Genomic DNA, 17,476 nt, shown 5'->3' with positions numbered 1-17,476 from the left:
ATCAAAACCCCATCAAATCTATTGAGATTTATTCTTCTAAAGACACATTTAAATAAAATTATGTTCTAAAGAACATATCAACAAAGTCTCTCTCAATTGGACTCCATTTGACGGAGAGCATCGGATCTCAAGATACTTCCGTACACGATTCAACAACAGCAAACACGACGTTCATCGAATCAGCGTCCGCCGCGTATCACTCAGTTTCCTCGTACATTCGAGCTTAAATGTGTTCGTTTGTGCGGCAACACGAAGGAAGCGGCCGAAGGCGAAACGGTCCTCTCGAACTCCGAGCTCGCCCTAATCTCCAGACTGATCGTCAACCCTCGAGCTGTTCGATCGGAAACCAGCGATCTCGTTGGTTCGCCGCGAAGTTTTCGTTCGGGAAGCCGTCTTCTTTCAGATCCTTTCTCGCATTTTCGTGAAAAAATCTTTCTTTTTTTTTTGCTTGAATTTGTCTCGGGTTGTCGAGAAATTGCGGGCCGAAATGTCTCTTCCGTGGACTCCTTGGAGACGTGAACCACCTGCTCCTCGGGGAATTGCTTGGTTCTAGTCGTCTTGGTTCCCGGTCCGCAGGAGGGAAGAGGCGGAAGGCCATCGGCCATCGGCCATGGCGTTTGGCTGGATGGCGCAGCAGCTCGTGCCCCTGGGAAAAGCGTTGGCGACTTCCGATCACGCCTCGGTGGTCTCCATTAACCTCTTCGTGGCGCTTATCTGCGGGTGCATCGTGATCGGGCACCTTCTCGAGGAGAGGCGCTGGATGAATGAGTCCATTACCGCCCTCGTCATCGTGAGTTCCCCTTTACCCGGATTTACCATTCGTAAAGATTGAACTTTTCTTTAGCTTTCGGCTCGAGCTATTTGGTTAATTCCATTTTTTGTTGGGTCTTCTGATGGCGCAGGGGGTGTGCACCGGAGTCCTCATACTGCTGACGACGAAAGGGAAGAGCTCGCACATCTTCATCTTCAGCGAAGACCTCTTCTTCATCTACCTTCTTCCGCCCATTATATTCAATGCCGGGTAAGTAAAGAAAGATAAGGTTTTTTATTGGATGTTTTTCGTTTTTGAGCTTCATAGCTATGTGCTTCATTTTTCTGTATATTTTTAGTGGTTTCTCGGTTTTTTCTTGCTTCTTTATATTTGGGCCTACCACGCTAAAGATTTTATCTTGTTTCTTGTAATTCTAGAAATTTCAGCTGTCGTCTACGATTATAAAACTTTAGTCTCTTGCATCGGCATAGAATTATGAATCAGACAGATGCACATGGGGCAACTTAGTTGGTTTGTTTCTTTCATATTAATTTGTGGGACATGTCATATCATAACGCACATCTTACGTCCGTTTTTGGTAAAAAATTGAAATCAAATATGCATTTGGAAAGGAAGCATATTGTTAGCAAATGAAACAATATCGTTAATTTATTGTATCTGTTAAAAATCTTAAATAAAATAGACATAAAATTCATTTCTGAAAGGAATTTTAGATCATTTTCTTCGTGGTGTCTTAGCTACTGTTGTCGAATGTTGCTGTTTTCTCACACTACTGAACGGATAAATTAGATTTATAAAAGTGAAAAGGTTAGAATTGGTGCCATTTGTTCCTGATCTGTTCCTCTGTAAAGTTCGAAAGAGCTTATGGGACTTCATTTTTCCAAGTTTATGAAATGGATGTAAAGTTCTGGTTAACTTTTAAAAGGTTCACAGAATTTTCTGAATTTAATTTAATATATACAGTTGAACAATTATGAGCCTGCTTTCTTGAGTTTTTAAATATATTACATGGTTCTTAATGATGACTTATTTAAGGAAAACATTCTCTGTTATTGGCATAGTTTATGCAGAGATTCATAAGGCATCTTCAAAAACTTAGTCTAGACACATGAGACCTTATGTGTTCATCTATGTGCTTCATGCTTTGTGTCATCTAAAAGGTATGCATGCATATCTATGGGCTTTGTGTATGCATGTGTGCTGTGAATGCATCAATGCACACTTAATGAGCTTGTTGGATGTTGAAAGAATTTTAAATTTTTAGTAAAATGTTGTAAGTAAAAAATGATAAACATGGAATTATTGCAACAAGTAACATTAAAAGCAGATAAACATGGAATTTTTCCTTTCTCAACATTATGGAACATCTGCGGTCATGCTTGAGTTGTAATTTCTAGGTTGCGAGGACACCAGTGATCCTGTAAATGTTGCAGTGTGTGCAAGTGAGCATAATGGCTAGCATTAGCTGCTTAGTATCATACCACCGACCAGGAGGTAGACAAACTTTGTGTTTCTTTTTCAGTTTCATAAATGTGTTATATTTTCAAATTTATTAAAAGAGAAAGAAAATTAACATTCAACTGTCATGATAGAAGAGGTTTGTTTTGGTTCAGATCTCAATCATATGATGTAACTGTTACTTAACTTTCATTATGAAAATCTTTTGTCATGTATCATTTTGTTAATACTTTCCCTGTGATATCTCGTTACTAAGTTTCGTTGCTACTAGAACAATCTCCTCCTATGTTGACTAAGAATGATTATTTTTGACACTTGAACGACTATTTTTTCTTCTTGACTGCCAGGTTTCAAGTAAAAAAGAAACAATTTTTTCGCAACTTCATGACAATCATGCTGTTTGGTGCAGTTGGGACATTAATATCCTTTTTCATAATTTTCTTTGGTAATTTCTTACTCATTGGTGCACATTATCTCCTACTGCAGTTCTCAAAGTTCCAGAGATAATTTATTTTCAGTTTTATTCTTGCTTCATAAAGTTGTATTTATGAACATAAGCTAATCTTTATGTGTTTTGGGCATAACTCCTTTTTTTCCAAAAAATTCTTTTGTCATGTTGGCAGAATGTGAATGGGCTTATTTAACAAGAACATGAGAAATGCTTTCAAAGAGTTGAATTTGGATTACATATACATTTCTGGGGCTGAATTTAATAAAAACAGGTCAGATATATTGAGTAATGGAACTCATAAGGAATGCAAATGTGCCAGAAGTGGTCTGAGGATTAACCAAATTTCTTCAGGACCTATTTAAAAAGCCATCCCAAACATTCAAAAAATAGGCAAGTTTCTAGTAGACACTTTAAATGACAGGAAATGTGCCAAATAGAACTATTTAGAATCCGGAATAACTGATGGCAAATAACACTTTCCTAGTAGTCTGAAAGAACCATTTAGAGTTCGGAATAACTTAAGGCCAATAACTCTTTCCTAGTAGTCTGAAAGAACTATTTAGAGCCTGAAATAATTGTTAATATTTTGCATTTGTATTATGAAATCTGATAGTTGAATTTGCATTGGAAATTTCATGTTGTGCATCTTCCAAGACACCAACATTTTAACATTTCCGTCTATCATCAATGGCATTGTAGTGAATTGTTTGCAATAAAATGATGAATCATCAAGAGTGTGATTGGCGAATTTGTACCATTAACTACTTTGATTAGTTTACAAACATCAGAGGTCTAGTATTTTACATGTTGACAAAAAAACAAAAAAAATCATTCCAAGCTCTCAGACTATCTGGAAACTGTTTCACTTTATTCTGATGCATGGACTATTGGAAGCCAAGAGACTTCAGATTATCCAGCTATCAACTGTGATTTTGATGCCTATACAGGAGTTCAGTTGATTTTGAAAAAGGTTGCTTTTACTTGTGTTTTTAATTTTAATCTAATCCTCTCTTTGTTCTTGTGACCGTCTTTGATGCTGAACACAGGGGCAATTGCATTACTCAGAAACATGGATATTGGTTCATTAGACATTGGAGATTTTCTTGGTAAAGTATTTTATTACACCACCTGTCTTTGTTTTCTCTCTGTTGTTTTGCAATGCATGATTTGGTCATGCTCTAATATTTTTATCCTAATTTATTTCTATTTTTTATTCAAACAGCAATAGGGGCGATATTTTCTGCAACCGATTCTGTCTGTACCTTGCAGGTCTTTGAAGAAGTTCTGCATTAATTTGTTATTCTCCCTGATCAGAACAGCAACTTATGTACTCGTAATCTTTCTTCCAAAGCAGGTTCTTAATCAAGATGAAACACCCTTCTTGTATAGCTTAGTATTCGGTGAAGGTGTTGTCAATGATGCCACATCGGTTGTACTCTTCAACGCAATTCAGAATTTTGATCATGCTCATGTTGATGCCATTATCATATTGAAGATTGTGGCAGACTTCGGTTATTTATTTCTCAGTAGCACCCTCCTTGGAGCATTTGTAAGTGCCTTTTGTGCTACTTGGTACTAGTTCTGCACCTACACTCACAAATATTGTGGTTTTCTATTGTCCGAGGATATTTACTCTATTGATTGCAGGGTGGATTGCTAAGTGCATACATTATCAAAAAGTTGTACATTGGAAGGTCTGTTGATATAAATTTTCTTGAATCAATTTTTTTGGAGTTTAAGGAGTTGATATATCTTTTATCTTCCATTTCCCAGGCATTCCACCAATCGTGAAGTTGCACTTATGATACTCATGGCATACCTTTCCTATATGCTGACTGCAGTAAGATGCATCTCTAATTACATGAAACAAGTTCTTTAGAACCTATATTAGTAGACGTCGAGCTGATCATGTTCTTAGAGAATTGTTTTTCTTTGCAGTTGTTAAATTTAAGTGGTATTCTCGCAGTATTCTTCTGTGGTATAGTCATGTCACACTATACCTGGCATAATGTGACAGAATGCTCAAGAGTTACTACCAAGTATGTTGGTCTCTTCAGTGCATCTAAGCTGCTGAATTGCTGCTTTCATTATTACTTATTCTGAAGCAATGGATGATCCAATATATTCTACTCATTTCTCTCTCCCATACTTTCCTTTTTTGTGTCCAGGCATGCTTTTGCAACATTGTCATTTATTGCAGAGACTTTTCTTTTTCTTTACGTTGGAATGGATGTGTTGGACATTGAAAAATGGAAGTTTGTTAGCAACAGGTATGACATATTCCATTTTTCTTTTGAGTACATAATCCTGGTCCCTCCTATGAGACACTGGTGTTTTTCAATTAAAAATGCTAAAGAATGATCTTTCTTGAAACCATAATTGATTGGTTATGTTAAGCACAAAATTTTAACTGGGGGACTATCATTTATCTCAATATGTTAATCGACTTCCATGGCTTTTTTTCTTCTTTGCTTAAAGTTGTTGCTCTACATGTACTTTTTAATTTTTCACTCTGCAAAAACATTATCTCATCTCTGATAAAGGTTCTAGCGTGGGACACTACAGAGTTAAAGTTTCCAAGTGATTTTCTTATAAAAGGCTTAGTAAATAATTTAATAGTGTTGCCAAGGTTCAGGCTTACGCAGCACAGTTACCAGGACCCAAACATTTAGGGGTAAAGGGGCATACTAATGTACCAGACTACTTATTTTATGTTAAGTCAAATACTAGCAAAGGCCTGTTAGTGCCTCTGGATTAGGTTCATTTCTAGATCAGTTCCTCACAGTCAAAATAAAAAAGTTAAACGTATGACAACCTTATGAATCTAATTGGTTAAATGAAGTTCTGCATGGCACACTATGCATTATGAAAATCACCCAATTATTTTACATAGATTAAGGTCTAATTTTCTCTTTTTGTTTTGAACAAGTGTGACGAAACAAGGAAGTAAACTGTTTAAAATAAACCAACAACATATTTAATGTCTTTTAACTATACATTATGAATATCAAACATATTGATCAGTTTTACCAGGGAAAACAAGGATGATGTAATTTGGAGTATCATGTGTTGTTTTGATTATCTATCATTGTGGTAAAAATCAGTTGCAGGTCGGCTCAGATATGCTTAGTGCTAAATCTGGAGGCAGTCCCAAGATTTTTTTAAATCTTGTGTTAGAGTCATCATTTAAATGTGCTCTTGATTCCCAATTCTTTTCAGGTTGGGATTGAGACACAACCTAGTATAATCTCAAGATAAAGGGTAAAAAGTTGAAAAAAAAATGCGATGAGTAGTAGGACTTACCATTGCAATAATGTTAAGTGAACTAACCTTACCTTCTGAAACATGAATTTGACTTTAATCTTGCTTGTGTAACTTGAACCTTTGTGTCAGTATTTGTGTATGCATACCAACTAGTCGTTGGTTGGATCAATATGGATCCGACACAATATGTTGGTGCATGGGCTGCCGTACTGTGCCAATCGGTGGTATCAATCCATCAGCAGATCGATACATATTGGTCAATAGCCGATGTACCATATGTCGATATATCAGTACGTACCGATTTTTGAAAAAAAAGCCAAAGAATGATCAAAAAATCATAAAAATCATTTTTAGAGTTTTTAATCCTAATTTAATGGTAATTTTATTGTATTTAAATAAGAATGTGGTGTATATGAGACATAAATTATAGAACTTAGTCACATTAAATTTAAAATGAACCCTAATTCATAATCAAACCACTAATAACAAGATGGGATTAGGCCTAAATTATACCTATGCACCCCTAATTGGGCCTAACCAATCAAAAGACTCTAATTAACTCTAATTGGATTTTAATCACAATAAATACAAGGAAAAGCACTTAATCAACCAATAAATTCATAATCAAACAACTAATAACAATCTGTAATTAGCCCTAAATACCCCTAATCCGGGGCCAAATGTAAGATAATGGACCTAATTGGAACTAAACATAATAGAATGATCTTAATCACATTTAATCTTCATATATATGCGTCAATATGCCTCTAATTATATGAAATGATATATACAACATAGAAATTAACTAAGTACCTTTAAATTGGGAGAAATTCCATCAGACCCTGAGTTCCAATCCTTCTTTTATCCAAATCAAGAGCTTGATTACTACTAATCATCGATTAGAAACTTTAATCACAGCTGAGAGCATGAGAGAGAGTGAGACTGAGAGTGAGTGAATGAGTGAAAGAGGGGGGAGGGAGGAGGATTTAAAGCCCCAAAGGAGGCTCCAATCGTCAATTTGACAATTGGGGTCAAACTTGACCCAATTTGGGTTTGTATTAGTCAAATTCCGATCGGTACCAACCCATATCGATCGATTCAATATGAGTTTTGATCATATCGGCCAATACATACCCGTATTGACCCCTAACCTGTTTTTTTAGTACCGTCCAAATTTCCAAAGTAGGTTGTCCACGTATCAGTTAGTACGTACCATACCACCCGTTTTGTACCATTTTGGGTGGTACGTCAAACAATATGCTGGCATACCTATTAGCCAATTTATAATCTTACTCATGTGGTGCTGAGTCTGCTGACCTATTTCTATATCAGCCAATTCATTGGAGTTTAGTTTTCTATATTTTGATCACTAAATTTCATAAATTCATTCTATAATAAAGCGGTATTTTACAACTATGTTTTATTATGAATTTTTAATATATTTTATCATAAAATTATTTTATACTATGTATAATTTTATTGTTTAAATATTTATTGAATTTATGGTCTGATCGTTTGACCTACTTGTCCATCCAGTGAATCAGTGGTCCAAGGCTTGGCCAGATTGATGTTTGATCTCAATCTGATAACTATGTTTAAAGGAGAGTGCATTGATTCTATGCTGATACTTACATTCTTACAGTACTATGATATAGTTCTAAGCAAGGCTTAAAAATCTTCTAACTAACTCTTCCTTAGTACATTATATGATGCACCCTGTGAGTTGCAAGAAACAGAAGCTTGGACTAAAACTTAAGATGCATAGATGACAGCCGAGATTTGAATTGGAGGCTATGCACTGTGCACTTACGTGATAATCTGTGTTTTTATTATATAGTTTGAAAGAATATTAGCACGTCCAAATGTGCTTTGACATGTATTATCATCATTCCATGTGCTTCAATTAGGCCCAGCATGAATTTTGGAGCATCTTACACATAACTACAACCACATTGGGATGTATGATGCCTTTAAATCTTTGTTTTAAATTCTGGGCAAGTTGGAATATTTGTCACGATTAATAATCTGATCTCTCATCTTAGATGGTCCAAATATGTACTAAATTAGCAAAATTTGCAGTTTTGGATGTACTTCATATTGTCTTTTCTCAGTCTGTTTTTGTGTCTGACAGAACTGATGACTTATTAGAAGGCTTTTGATATTATTTTGAATTGATTTTTAATACTCTTTTTTTTTTTTCCTTCGCAGCCCTGGAAAATCACTTAGTGTTAGCTCCATTCTGTTAGGCTTGGTTTTGGTTGGTAGGGCTGCTTTTGTTTTTCCACTCTCATTCCTGTCTAACTTAACAAAGAATTCTCCACATGAAAGAATTATCTTCAAGCAACAAGTGAGTGCAAAACATCATTCTCACCGTATTTATTCTCAACCATCATGCTAATAAATTTGTGCAATGTTTAACAGGTTACAATATGGTGGGCAGGTCTCATGAGAGGTGCAGTGTCAATAGCACTTGCTTACAATCAGGTTAAATGCGATGCACATTTTAAGTTTTTTTTATATTGTCTTGTATCAAAGATGAATTTGAGACCATAATTTTAAATAAGGCCTCTGAATCTATAGACGCATCCACCAGTTCTATGTTTGCATTTATGCTGATATAGTGGTGCTATCCTAGTATTTAATAGGGCCACAGGGAGTCATGCTAGCTTGAAATTGGCCCCAAACATCAGCCCAACAAGTACTACAAATATTAATCTAAAAGAGAGATTAACAAAATAGAAAATCCATATCCTGTTGTCATAACAGCCATACAGTTTCCTCCATAAGGCTATCACAAACAACAATGTTTTCAGAATTTTCATGACAATTCTCACAGTCAGCTATTTTCAGCAATTCTGTCTGCCTCCATAAAGCTATCCAAAAAGAGGCGGAAATGTTTTCAGAATTTCAAAGCAGTTCTTTGTATATTGCACCACATTTTGGGTTTTCCAATCGATTGCTTCTTTGTCCTCCAAAAGTAATTACAAGCACTTTGCAGCCACTTTTAATGATCAGCTGTTTGTGCCGCATTTTGAGAGCCATCCTTGCTCCTTCAAGAATGACAAATACTCTCATTAGATGGAAGAAACCTCAGGAAAAATCAGAAATCCTGCATTCATAAGTTGACCTGTATTTCAAATGACAATCAACTCATCTGAATGATTTGAGGCTCGAAGGCCACCATCAGCACTGACTTTAAACCACTCAGTAGGACAATTCCGTTTTTATCTCCACTTTGCATTTAACAGACATTAGGTTTCAGATGAGAAAATTTAAGGTATCCATTGATGATATTCAGAGCATTCCTAACCATGACGGTTGCTCTGAATACTTGCCAAAGGCTAACTAACATACATCATTTTTTCCCATCATTCAAAATAATTAAAAGTTTTAGCTTTTACTTTTCCATCTTTAAACAGATCATGAGTGGAAAGTCACAGTAACCAAGACCAATATAGAGAACCCTTATTCTATAAAACACAACATCTTGTGATAAAAAAATTGATGGCTTTATCCTGCATGTAGTTATTTCTTTGAGAATAGATTATAAATGCAGATAAACTTGATTTCATTGCATGCCAGCATGTTTGGGATCAATAGATCCAGAAATTGGTGTTGCCAACTTTGTATCCCCTACTGGCATTTTGACTATCCTAATTTGGAGGATGAACAATTTGAAGGATGAATAATTTTTGTTATAATCCTGTTGCTGGAGTATCATTTTTTCAGTTATTATACTTTATTTTTTGGATATTCAAGTTAATTTATATTCTAAGATTATGCATTTCTTTTATCTTAACAAGTTGCATTTTGAAATTGCAGTTTACAAGATCTGGCCACACTGAACTACGAGGAAATGCAATTATGATCACCAGCACTATCACAATTGTCCTCTTCAGCACTGTGGTAAATAAATATGCCTGCACCTGCTGATTTGAACTGGTGTAGTGTTAGCTTCATGCAAGAGCATTCCCTTTTAGCCTCAAATGTTATAATCCTCACTCGATATACTATTATTATGGACTTCTCTGTTAACAGAATGACCCATCAAGACCTAGTACATTCTTTTGCTTAAGTATTGCTACCGGGCTAGCATCGATGTCCTTGTAGGAATTTGCTTTATTTTTTGGTAATAATGGTGTAACTTGTTGTTCAAGTATCCGTGTCTGGTGTATCTAATGCTTGGTTGTCATGAAAACTTTAAATTGATATTTTTTTTACTTTTTAATGCAAATCTTCTATACTAGAAAATGAAACTGAATCCATGCAACTATGACTCTCCACTTTGGATATAAATATCAACACAAAATACAATGTTGTGTTTGCTATTTAAATATTCTTTTATCAAGCATGTATCACCTTGTTTTTATGTCCCTAGTTAATGCTAATTGGTTTCAAGATTGCAACCGATCATGTGTTCATGTGTACCTTGGTTACCATTAGCTAGATAAATAAGATTATTGCCTCATCAGAAGATATAGTTCCCTTGCTTTATTAGTCGAGAAATTTCTCATTGGTTATGGTTACCTTGTTATGCCTCAGGTATTTGGATTGGTGACAAAACCACTTGTGAGCTTCTTATTGCCTCATAGTGCAAAGCATCTCAGCAGCATGTCCTCTGAACCATCAAGTCCCCAGTCCCTCCTGTCATCGCTTCTTGAACATGGACGGGGATCAGAAGTCGACGGTGGAGGAGAAATTCTAACTCGACCATCCAGCCTCCGAATGCTCCTGAGCAAACCAACTCATACGGTTCACTACTACTGGCGCAAGCTTGATGATGCATTCATGCGTCCAGTGTTCGGTGGGAGAGGTTTTGTTCCATTTTCTCCTGGTTCACCCACCGAGCAGAGCCTCCAAGGCCGTATTTAAGCAAAAAAGGACATGACAACAAGTGAAAAGAAAGTAAATAGGAGGGGGAAAAACCAAAAATAAGTAGGTTCATGACATTTATGAATTAAATTGCTTTCAGTGGTACAGTTATCAAAGCAGCACCAGATCTGTGTAATTATCAGGCCTTTCTGTATATTTACCAGCTTTTTCAACCAAGCGTGATGGCTAATTGTGTGAATCAACGGTTCCTCTTGTACTAGGATGAATTACCATCACGGCACGATCATCGGTAGGTAAAACTAACGTTTCTGCATATTTACATGGCAGATTGCAGTGCGGTGTGAGGGTTATGTAATTCTTTGTTCTCTTCTCATCTGTAATTGTTGTGCGGTGTCATATAGGTTCTTTAGTTTACGGTGCTGTATTTATATTTCTGTAATCTGGGTGGCGTTTTATCTTTTTTTTTTTTTAACTCTGGAATCGAGGTTCATCTGTTCCATATGTAGTCTTTCTATAATTGACATTAGATGTGGACATGAAAATTATGCAAAAAATATGTCTATGTTATTTTGTTGTGTTCAGAGCTGAGTCAGTCGATTGTGAAGCTTCCACTTCTTTATGGAACATTCTATGACTTCTAATAGGGTTCTTCTTACAAAGGTGTAATGTGCTCTGTTTGCTACTGTCTTTGAGTTACCAATTGTCTGACATCATATGTGATGAAGTGTGTGTGCTGCTGTGAAGTACATACAGTTTCTTGGCTCTTCTTGGAACAGTTACACATACGTGACCATGGTCTCTCTCTCTCTCTCTCTCTCTCTCTCTCTCCCTTCCAATTATTTCCAAAGTCGATTGCTTGGAGTTAGAGATATATTATTAAAATCAGGGATTATATTTTATTATGTATATATATATATATATACATATACATATGTATACATATACATATATATATATATATATGTATACATATACATACATATATATATATATATACATACATATATATATATATACATATATATATATATATACATACATACATATATATATATATATATATATATATACATACATATATATATATATATATATATACATACATATATATATATATATATATACATACATATATATTGCATATCCTATGATTTAGAAATGTTTCATCTTCTGGGAGAATTGAAGTTAATTACAGCTAAAAAAAGAACTTGCGACCAAATCATAGGTTAGGTTACACGAAAGTTTTGATTGTTTGGATTGCAAGCATCAATCAGTCTATCATTTGTTGGTTGCATCACAAGGAAAATTAGACCTCAATGACGTATGATCTAAAAATGTTTCATCGAGTGACAAGTCACATCAAACATCAGCAACAATGTGAATTGTATTGGTTGGAAAAAGCATCTCACAACATTGTCAGTAGGTCCTAAGGATGCCATCAGATCTCATCTTAGGTGGTTTATGTGTAGAGTTTCCAAAAGATTAGTGAGGACATGTTCTAACAAATGGTTCACTACACATCCAAACGCTTGAAGATCCAACTGCAGTGATAGATAGAATGAACTAGCAAAATAGTAGTGATATATCTCACATAATTCAGATGAGGAATTGACACCACTAAATCCTTTCCTTGTTCTTTACTTTTGATGAACTAAGTTACATGGTCATACAAAAAACACTGAAATTAATTACGGTGAGGGCTGCAATATATTGACCGACGGATTATACCGAAAAAGCATTAAAGCCTAGTAGTTAGTTCTTCTGTCAAATTACTTCTGCAATGCATGATCAACACAGTTGGCTATGCAACAACAACACAACCAGAAGTGGAGACAAATAACAACCACCATATAGAACAAAAGAAGCCAACAATGACTGATAAATTCACAGACATAACTGTGGCAGCTTTCAGAAGCATATCACAAATACAAATTTAAGAAAGATAGTCCTATGAAACATAGGAACATCACAGATATGTCTAAATCAACTCCTCAGATTTTATGGACAAAAATATGATGACAATTTCTTGCAGTTTTAGGCCTAGGCAGAAATGTGTAGCAACTTGAATGTGGGAATTGCTTCTTCTAGATTGCATGTATACGTTCTAAAATGCAGCTCTGCACTTTCGGATAGGTATTTTGTTTGGTTTTTCTTTTGTATGTGCCATCTCCTTTGTCGAAAGACAAGATCTTTCAGGAAAAGGAAACAAGAGGATAATAATGTGCTACTGGCATTGACTTTATTTACAGAGAATATGTGTCCTGATCAGCTGAATTCTGACCTATTTCTTCCTTTCCATGAAAGTAAAGCATGCAAAAAACCATCCGAGGAATGGATCTGAGAGGACCTCTACTCATGTGTCCTGTCAGAGCTACCTTGTGCATTTCTCCGTTGTCTCTCTCTCCAATTTTCACCCCATTCTTTAGCCTCTGCAACGGCACGCTCCCTAACAAAATCACGATCAATATTCTTTGGAGAGTCTCGCGCTCTCTCCACATGGACCGGGCTATCCATCTGAGACTCCCGAGTCTCAGACTCCTCCATGCTCCACTTCCGTCCCGAGCCACCACTAGAACCATCTCTGCCAATTTTTGCACCTTTACTTGCTCCCTTGAGCGGACCCCTTTGCTTTAGTTCTGAAGAATTCTGATGTGGTGACTGGACAGCATGTTGATCACCAGACCCACTTCTAGAACTTGGGATGGATGGACCAACCTTGGTACTCTGAATACTAGCTGCAATTGGATCATGATTTTGTGAAGCTAAATATGAAAGTGCCGTCACAACATCTCCTATGAGAGGTCGAGTAGCCGCTTGCTCCTGCAAACACATTGCCGCAACTGCCAGTGCCTGATATAAGCCCCTCATGGGATAACGCCCTTGTAGTAATGGGTCAGCCATTTTGGGGAACTTCCGACGATCTTTGAATAATGGACGAGCCTGCACAGACCATCAACAAGTGGTCGTAATTTTAGTCAATATCTCAATCTGAAAAAGTTTGCATGGTCAACATATAATCAAATTCTTATTGATCATATCCTGAAACCATAATGACTATAACTGGGATCTAAAATTCGATAATCAAAATTTGAACCATAACACTACTAAATAATATGCCTTCAGGTGAATCCTACTATTAAGTCAACTGGGTTAGATGTAGTTTAAAAAACAGAGAGCAACATACCCATGCAACTAGATTTTGTTCTCCGGTAGGCCGAGCATTATCAATCGCTTTACGGCCTGTAATTAGTTCGAGAAATACAACACCAAAGCTATATACATCAGATTTCACTGTTAATTGCCCTGTCATAGCATACTCAGGAGCACAGTAACCGTATGTTCCCATCACTCTTGTTGAGACATGGGTATTGTCACCAACAGGACCAAGTTTAGCAAGCCCAAAATCCGACAACTTTGGATGATATCCTTCACCAAGAAGTATATTCGATGATTTGAAGTCACGATAAATAACTGGAGGGTTTGCTTTGTCATGGAGGTATTCCAAGCCTTTAGCTGCACCAGCAGCTATTTTCATCCGGGAATTCCAGTCAAGTGGTTCCTTATTAGCTGGGATATCTATTAAAAAACAAAAGAAAAAATAATATCAAGCTCATTTATCAGGGTCTGTCACAGATCCTGCGAAATTGTTAAAATGCAATCCTGTGTTGCAAGAAAAAGAGGAGGGGAAAGTAAACAAGCTGCTGATGTGTTTCAACTAAATAAAAACCATTCTCAAAAATCATATGCATAAGCAGTTTTTTTTTCCAGAATGATGTCCATGCATGTTAAAACTTCAATGAAGTATTTTACAAACTGGGCATGATTTCTTTTACTATAAAATTGGGCAGCCTAGTCACATCCTAACATGCACATTGTCTCCATGATGGGAAGTACGAAGAATCAGTTGAATGAAGTTTGATCAATTGGATCAATTGCTATGCAATAGAAGAAAAAGAAAAGGTACCAATTTAACATATGGAAGAAACGACAACATCATAAGTTTATTATGGAGAAAACTTTCTACAATTCAGGTTCCAAAACAATTAAAATTCTATCATTCAGAATCACAGTATCTTCAGAACTATGAAAATCATGATATAAAAAAAAAAAAAAAATATATATATATATATATATATATATATATATATATATATATATATATATATATATATATCTTTACACTGATTCAGACTTTACATGATTTAGATTGCATAAAAGAAGGATTATGTGTCTTCAAGCAACCCAAAGAATTTTCCTTTTTTATGTCATGAGTCCACATCTTATACTCATTCTAATTTTCACAAACATAAATGAATTTTCCCTTGGCAATGCCTTTGATGCTGCATGTGGCATGTTGACCTGCAGCTTCATGTGGCAGGTAGACAATTTTCTTTTCAGGTTGATGCTTTAGCACAAAAACTATTCATTGGCTGTTACAGAATGCTAGATCAATCACTCTTATGTGAGTGGGATGGTTGGTCACCATGGGTATACCATTCTGATTGAAATATATGACCAACTTTGGGGAGCAGTGAATGACATGGAGAATGGTAAACAAGCAAATAGGATATGGAGAAAAAGATCAATGGCATGCTTTACCCAGAAGATTTAAAATCTCAAACATTACAGTCTAGTTTAACCTAATCAAGGACAACAAAACAAGGCAGGTATGTTTTTGCATATTTTAGTTCAATAAGGGTTTGGAATTTCCAAGGCTATCACAACTTGAATCTTGACAAGTCTGACTTCAATTGGCCCATAGCACCTCAGAGTTTTAAGCATTCATTTAAGGCACCAAGATCCTTCTAGCTCAGGCTAGATGATGGAATAACAACTATTTCTTTACAAATCATCCCTGTCATTCATAAATAGACATTTATTACTTTATACATTTAATTCTAGAACTACAACTGCGGAATTAAGGGCAATGAAGGATAAAAACAACTAAATAATGTAAGATAAGCGACAAAGGAAACTAACAATGCAAATGGTCTTCTAATGATCCCAACGGCATGAACTCATAGACGAGCAGTCGTTGATCGCCATCAGCACAATAACCAATCAGATTGACAAGATTGGGGTGATGTAAAAGGCTAAGCATGAGGACTTCGACCAGAAACTCTCTGTTCCCCTGAAGACCATTTCTGTCAAGTTGCTTGACGGCAACAACCTGCAACGATGAATATCAGCTGTATGGTCAATTGTCAGGAACCATTGTTCCCAATCACACTTAAAAAAGTCAATTGTTATTCTGCAATAACAATAGATGCGTAAACAGACTTTTGCTGATAATACAAGGCACCTTTAATATTGTAGATCAATTTAGCCTAAAATTGATCTAAAATTGATCAAGATTTTTGTCAGGCAGATAAAACATGGGTAAGGCAGTATATACAAAAGAAACTAACCTGTCCAGTTTCCAACCTTCCCTTGTATACACGACCGAAACCACCTTCACCCAAAAAACAATCTCGCCTAAAATTCTTAGTGACAGCAGAAAGTTCACGAAAACTGAATGTCTGTGCTGCAATATGCTCAGGATTTCCTTCTTTGGGAACCGATGCTTCCTTTTTGGAATCAGCCCTCAATTTTGATTTGTCTGGCACCACAAGCAATCCACAATAATAAACGAATCAGGTATTATGCGTCCAAAATATGGCTGGTCTATGATATTAGCTTTATTTATGCAAGCTAAAAAAGCAAGAGACGGGTAACAATCTTAAATATCAAAAGTCGAGCATCGTTCGTTCGAGACCAACAACGCCCATGAATTTACTCTTATGAATTCAATGACATGAGCTTCTAATCGCCTTATGGATCCTAATAATTCAATGACAAAATCTAGTACCTTCGACAGAACAAGATACGGGAGCGAGCGATCTGCGCATACGACGAGACGCGAAAAGAATTATCTAACAAGAACGTCACAAATAGCTTCACAAAATATGGTCTCATTGCATCGAATGTCCCGAATCCAAGACACGAACGGAAGTTCCACAGATCCGAAGAGGAGAAGGATCGAAGCAAATAAAACAAATATTCCCCAAAAGGGCGGCAGAGGAAGCGCATCGGATCCACAGAATTCTCATAAAAGAACAATCTACAACATCAATAATCCGAATTTTCTTACCTAAACTGCCGAGACGAGACGTCGGGGCGGCAGAAGACTCCTTGCGAACGGCACCATCTCCCCCCTCGTTGTTCTTCTTCTTCTTCTTCTCCTCCTCCTTAACCTCGTCCGCCGCATCGCCCTGGCCGGGCGACGCAAGGCACGGAAGACATTTCATCATAACTAGAAGAACACCGATAAGATTCCCCGATAAATCCACGAATCACAGCTCGGGCAACAGCTCCCCCTCGCTTCTCCGATCGAAGGCGACGAACGGCGCACGGCTCGAAATCTCACCGGTGGACCCGATCAGAGCCCTGGCGACAGACGGAACAAAACCAAGGGAAGACGGGGGAAGGCTAAATAGAGAACCAACACCGAGTTCGAATTAAATTAGGGAGAAGGCGGAGGTCAGCGAGCGTGATTGATGTAAGAAGAAGAGAATCGTACGTAACAATCCACCGAACGCAAGCAGAGGTACCCCTCCACCACAAGTGGGCCCCACGGGTCTAACCAATAAAAGAATGGGTAGTTCGATGGGTGAGCCGAGGAAGGTGGCGAAGATTATTTTCGATATTAAATTAACGAT

General features: G+C 36.6%; 2 protein-coding genes across 2 annotated transcripts; one reads left to right on the top strand and one right to left on the bottom strand.

Annotated features, from left to right (window-relative positions):
* The first annotated feature begins 268 nt into the window (after window positions 1-268).
* On the top strand, window positions 269-11,359 carry LOC104000073 (sodium/hydrogen exchanger 1-like). The gene is made up of 14 exons (XM_009422012.3): window positions 269-790; window positions 903-1,021; window positions 2,578-2,675; window positions 3,728-3,787; window positions 3,904-3,950; window positions 4,036-4,230; window positions 4,329-4,375; window positions 4,455-4,521; window positions 4,620-4,720; window positions 4,850-4,951; window positions 8,154-8,292; window positions 8,367-8,429; window positions 9,768-9,851; window positions 10,488-11,359. The coding sequence occupies exons 1-14, from the start codon at window positions 611-613 to the stop codon at window positions 10,815-10,817; spliced, it is 1,632 nt and encodes a 543-aa protein (XP_009420287.1). The 5' UTR covers window positions 269-610; the 3' UTR covers window positions 10,818-11,359.
* Window positions 11,360-12,629: 1,270 nt separating this feature from the next.
* LOC104000072 (probable serine/threonine-protein kinase PBL7) lies at window positions 12,630-17,265 on the bottom strand. The gene is made up of 5 exons (XM_009422011.3): window positions 16,909-17,265; window positions 16,187-16,377; window positions 15,759-15,948; window positions 13,963-14,354; window positions 12,630-13,718 (listed from the first exon to the last, which is right to left on the bottom strand). Exons 1-5 carry the CDS (start codon window positions 17,066-17,068, stop codon window positions 13,128-13,130), a joined length of 1,524 nt encoding a protein of 507 aa, XP_009420286.2. The 5' UTR covers window positions 17,069-17,265; the 3' UTR covers window positions 12,630-13,127.
* Window positions 17,266-17,476: the final 211 nt, after the last annotated feature.

This window comes from Musa acuminata, unplaced genomic scaffold (assembly GCF_036884655.1).
Source record: "Musa acuminata AAA Group cultivar baxijiao unplaced genomic scaffold, Cavendish_Baxijiao_AAA HiC_scaffold_1138, whole genome shotgun sequence".
Classification (NCBI taxonomy): Eukaryota; Viridiplantae; Streptophyta; class Magnoliopsida; order Zingiberales; family Musaceae; genus Musa; species Musa acuminata.
This window is presented reverse-complemented; position numbering and strand designations above follow the sequence as displayed.

Coding starts and splice junctions, on each gene's coding strand:
- LOC104000072 (XM_009422011.3), bottom strand. CDS start 17,068: ATGATGAAATGTCTTCCGTGCCTTGCGTCGCCCGGCCAGGGCGATGCG. Junction 16,378..16,908: donor GTCTCGTCTCGGCAGTTTAG/GTAAGAAAATTC, acceptor TTGTGGTGCCAG/ACAAATCAAAATTGAGGGCT. Junction 15,949..16,186: donor GAAGGTTGGAAACTGGACAG/GTTAGTTTCTTT, acceptor TCATCGTTGCAG/GTTGTTGCCGTCAAGCAACT.
- LOC104000073 (XM_009422012.3), top strand. CDS start 611: ATGGCGTTTGGCTGGATGGCGCAGCAGCTCGTGCCCCTGGGAAAAGCG. Junction 791..902: donor CCATTACCGCCCTCGTCATC/GTGAGTTCCCCT, acceptor CTGATGGCGCAG/GGGGTGTGCACCGGAGTCCT. Junction 4,522..4,619: donor TTTCCTATATGCTGACTGCA/GTAAGATGCATC, acceptor TTTTCTTTGCAG/TTGTTAAATTTAAGTGGTAT.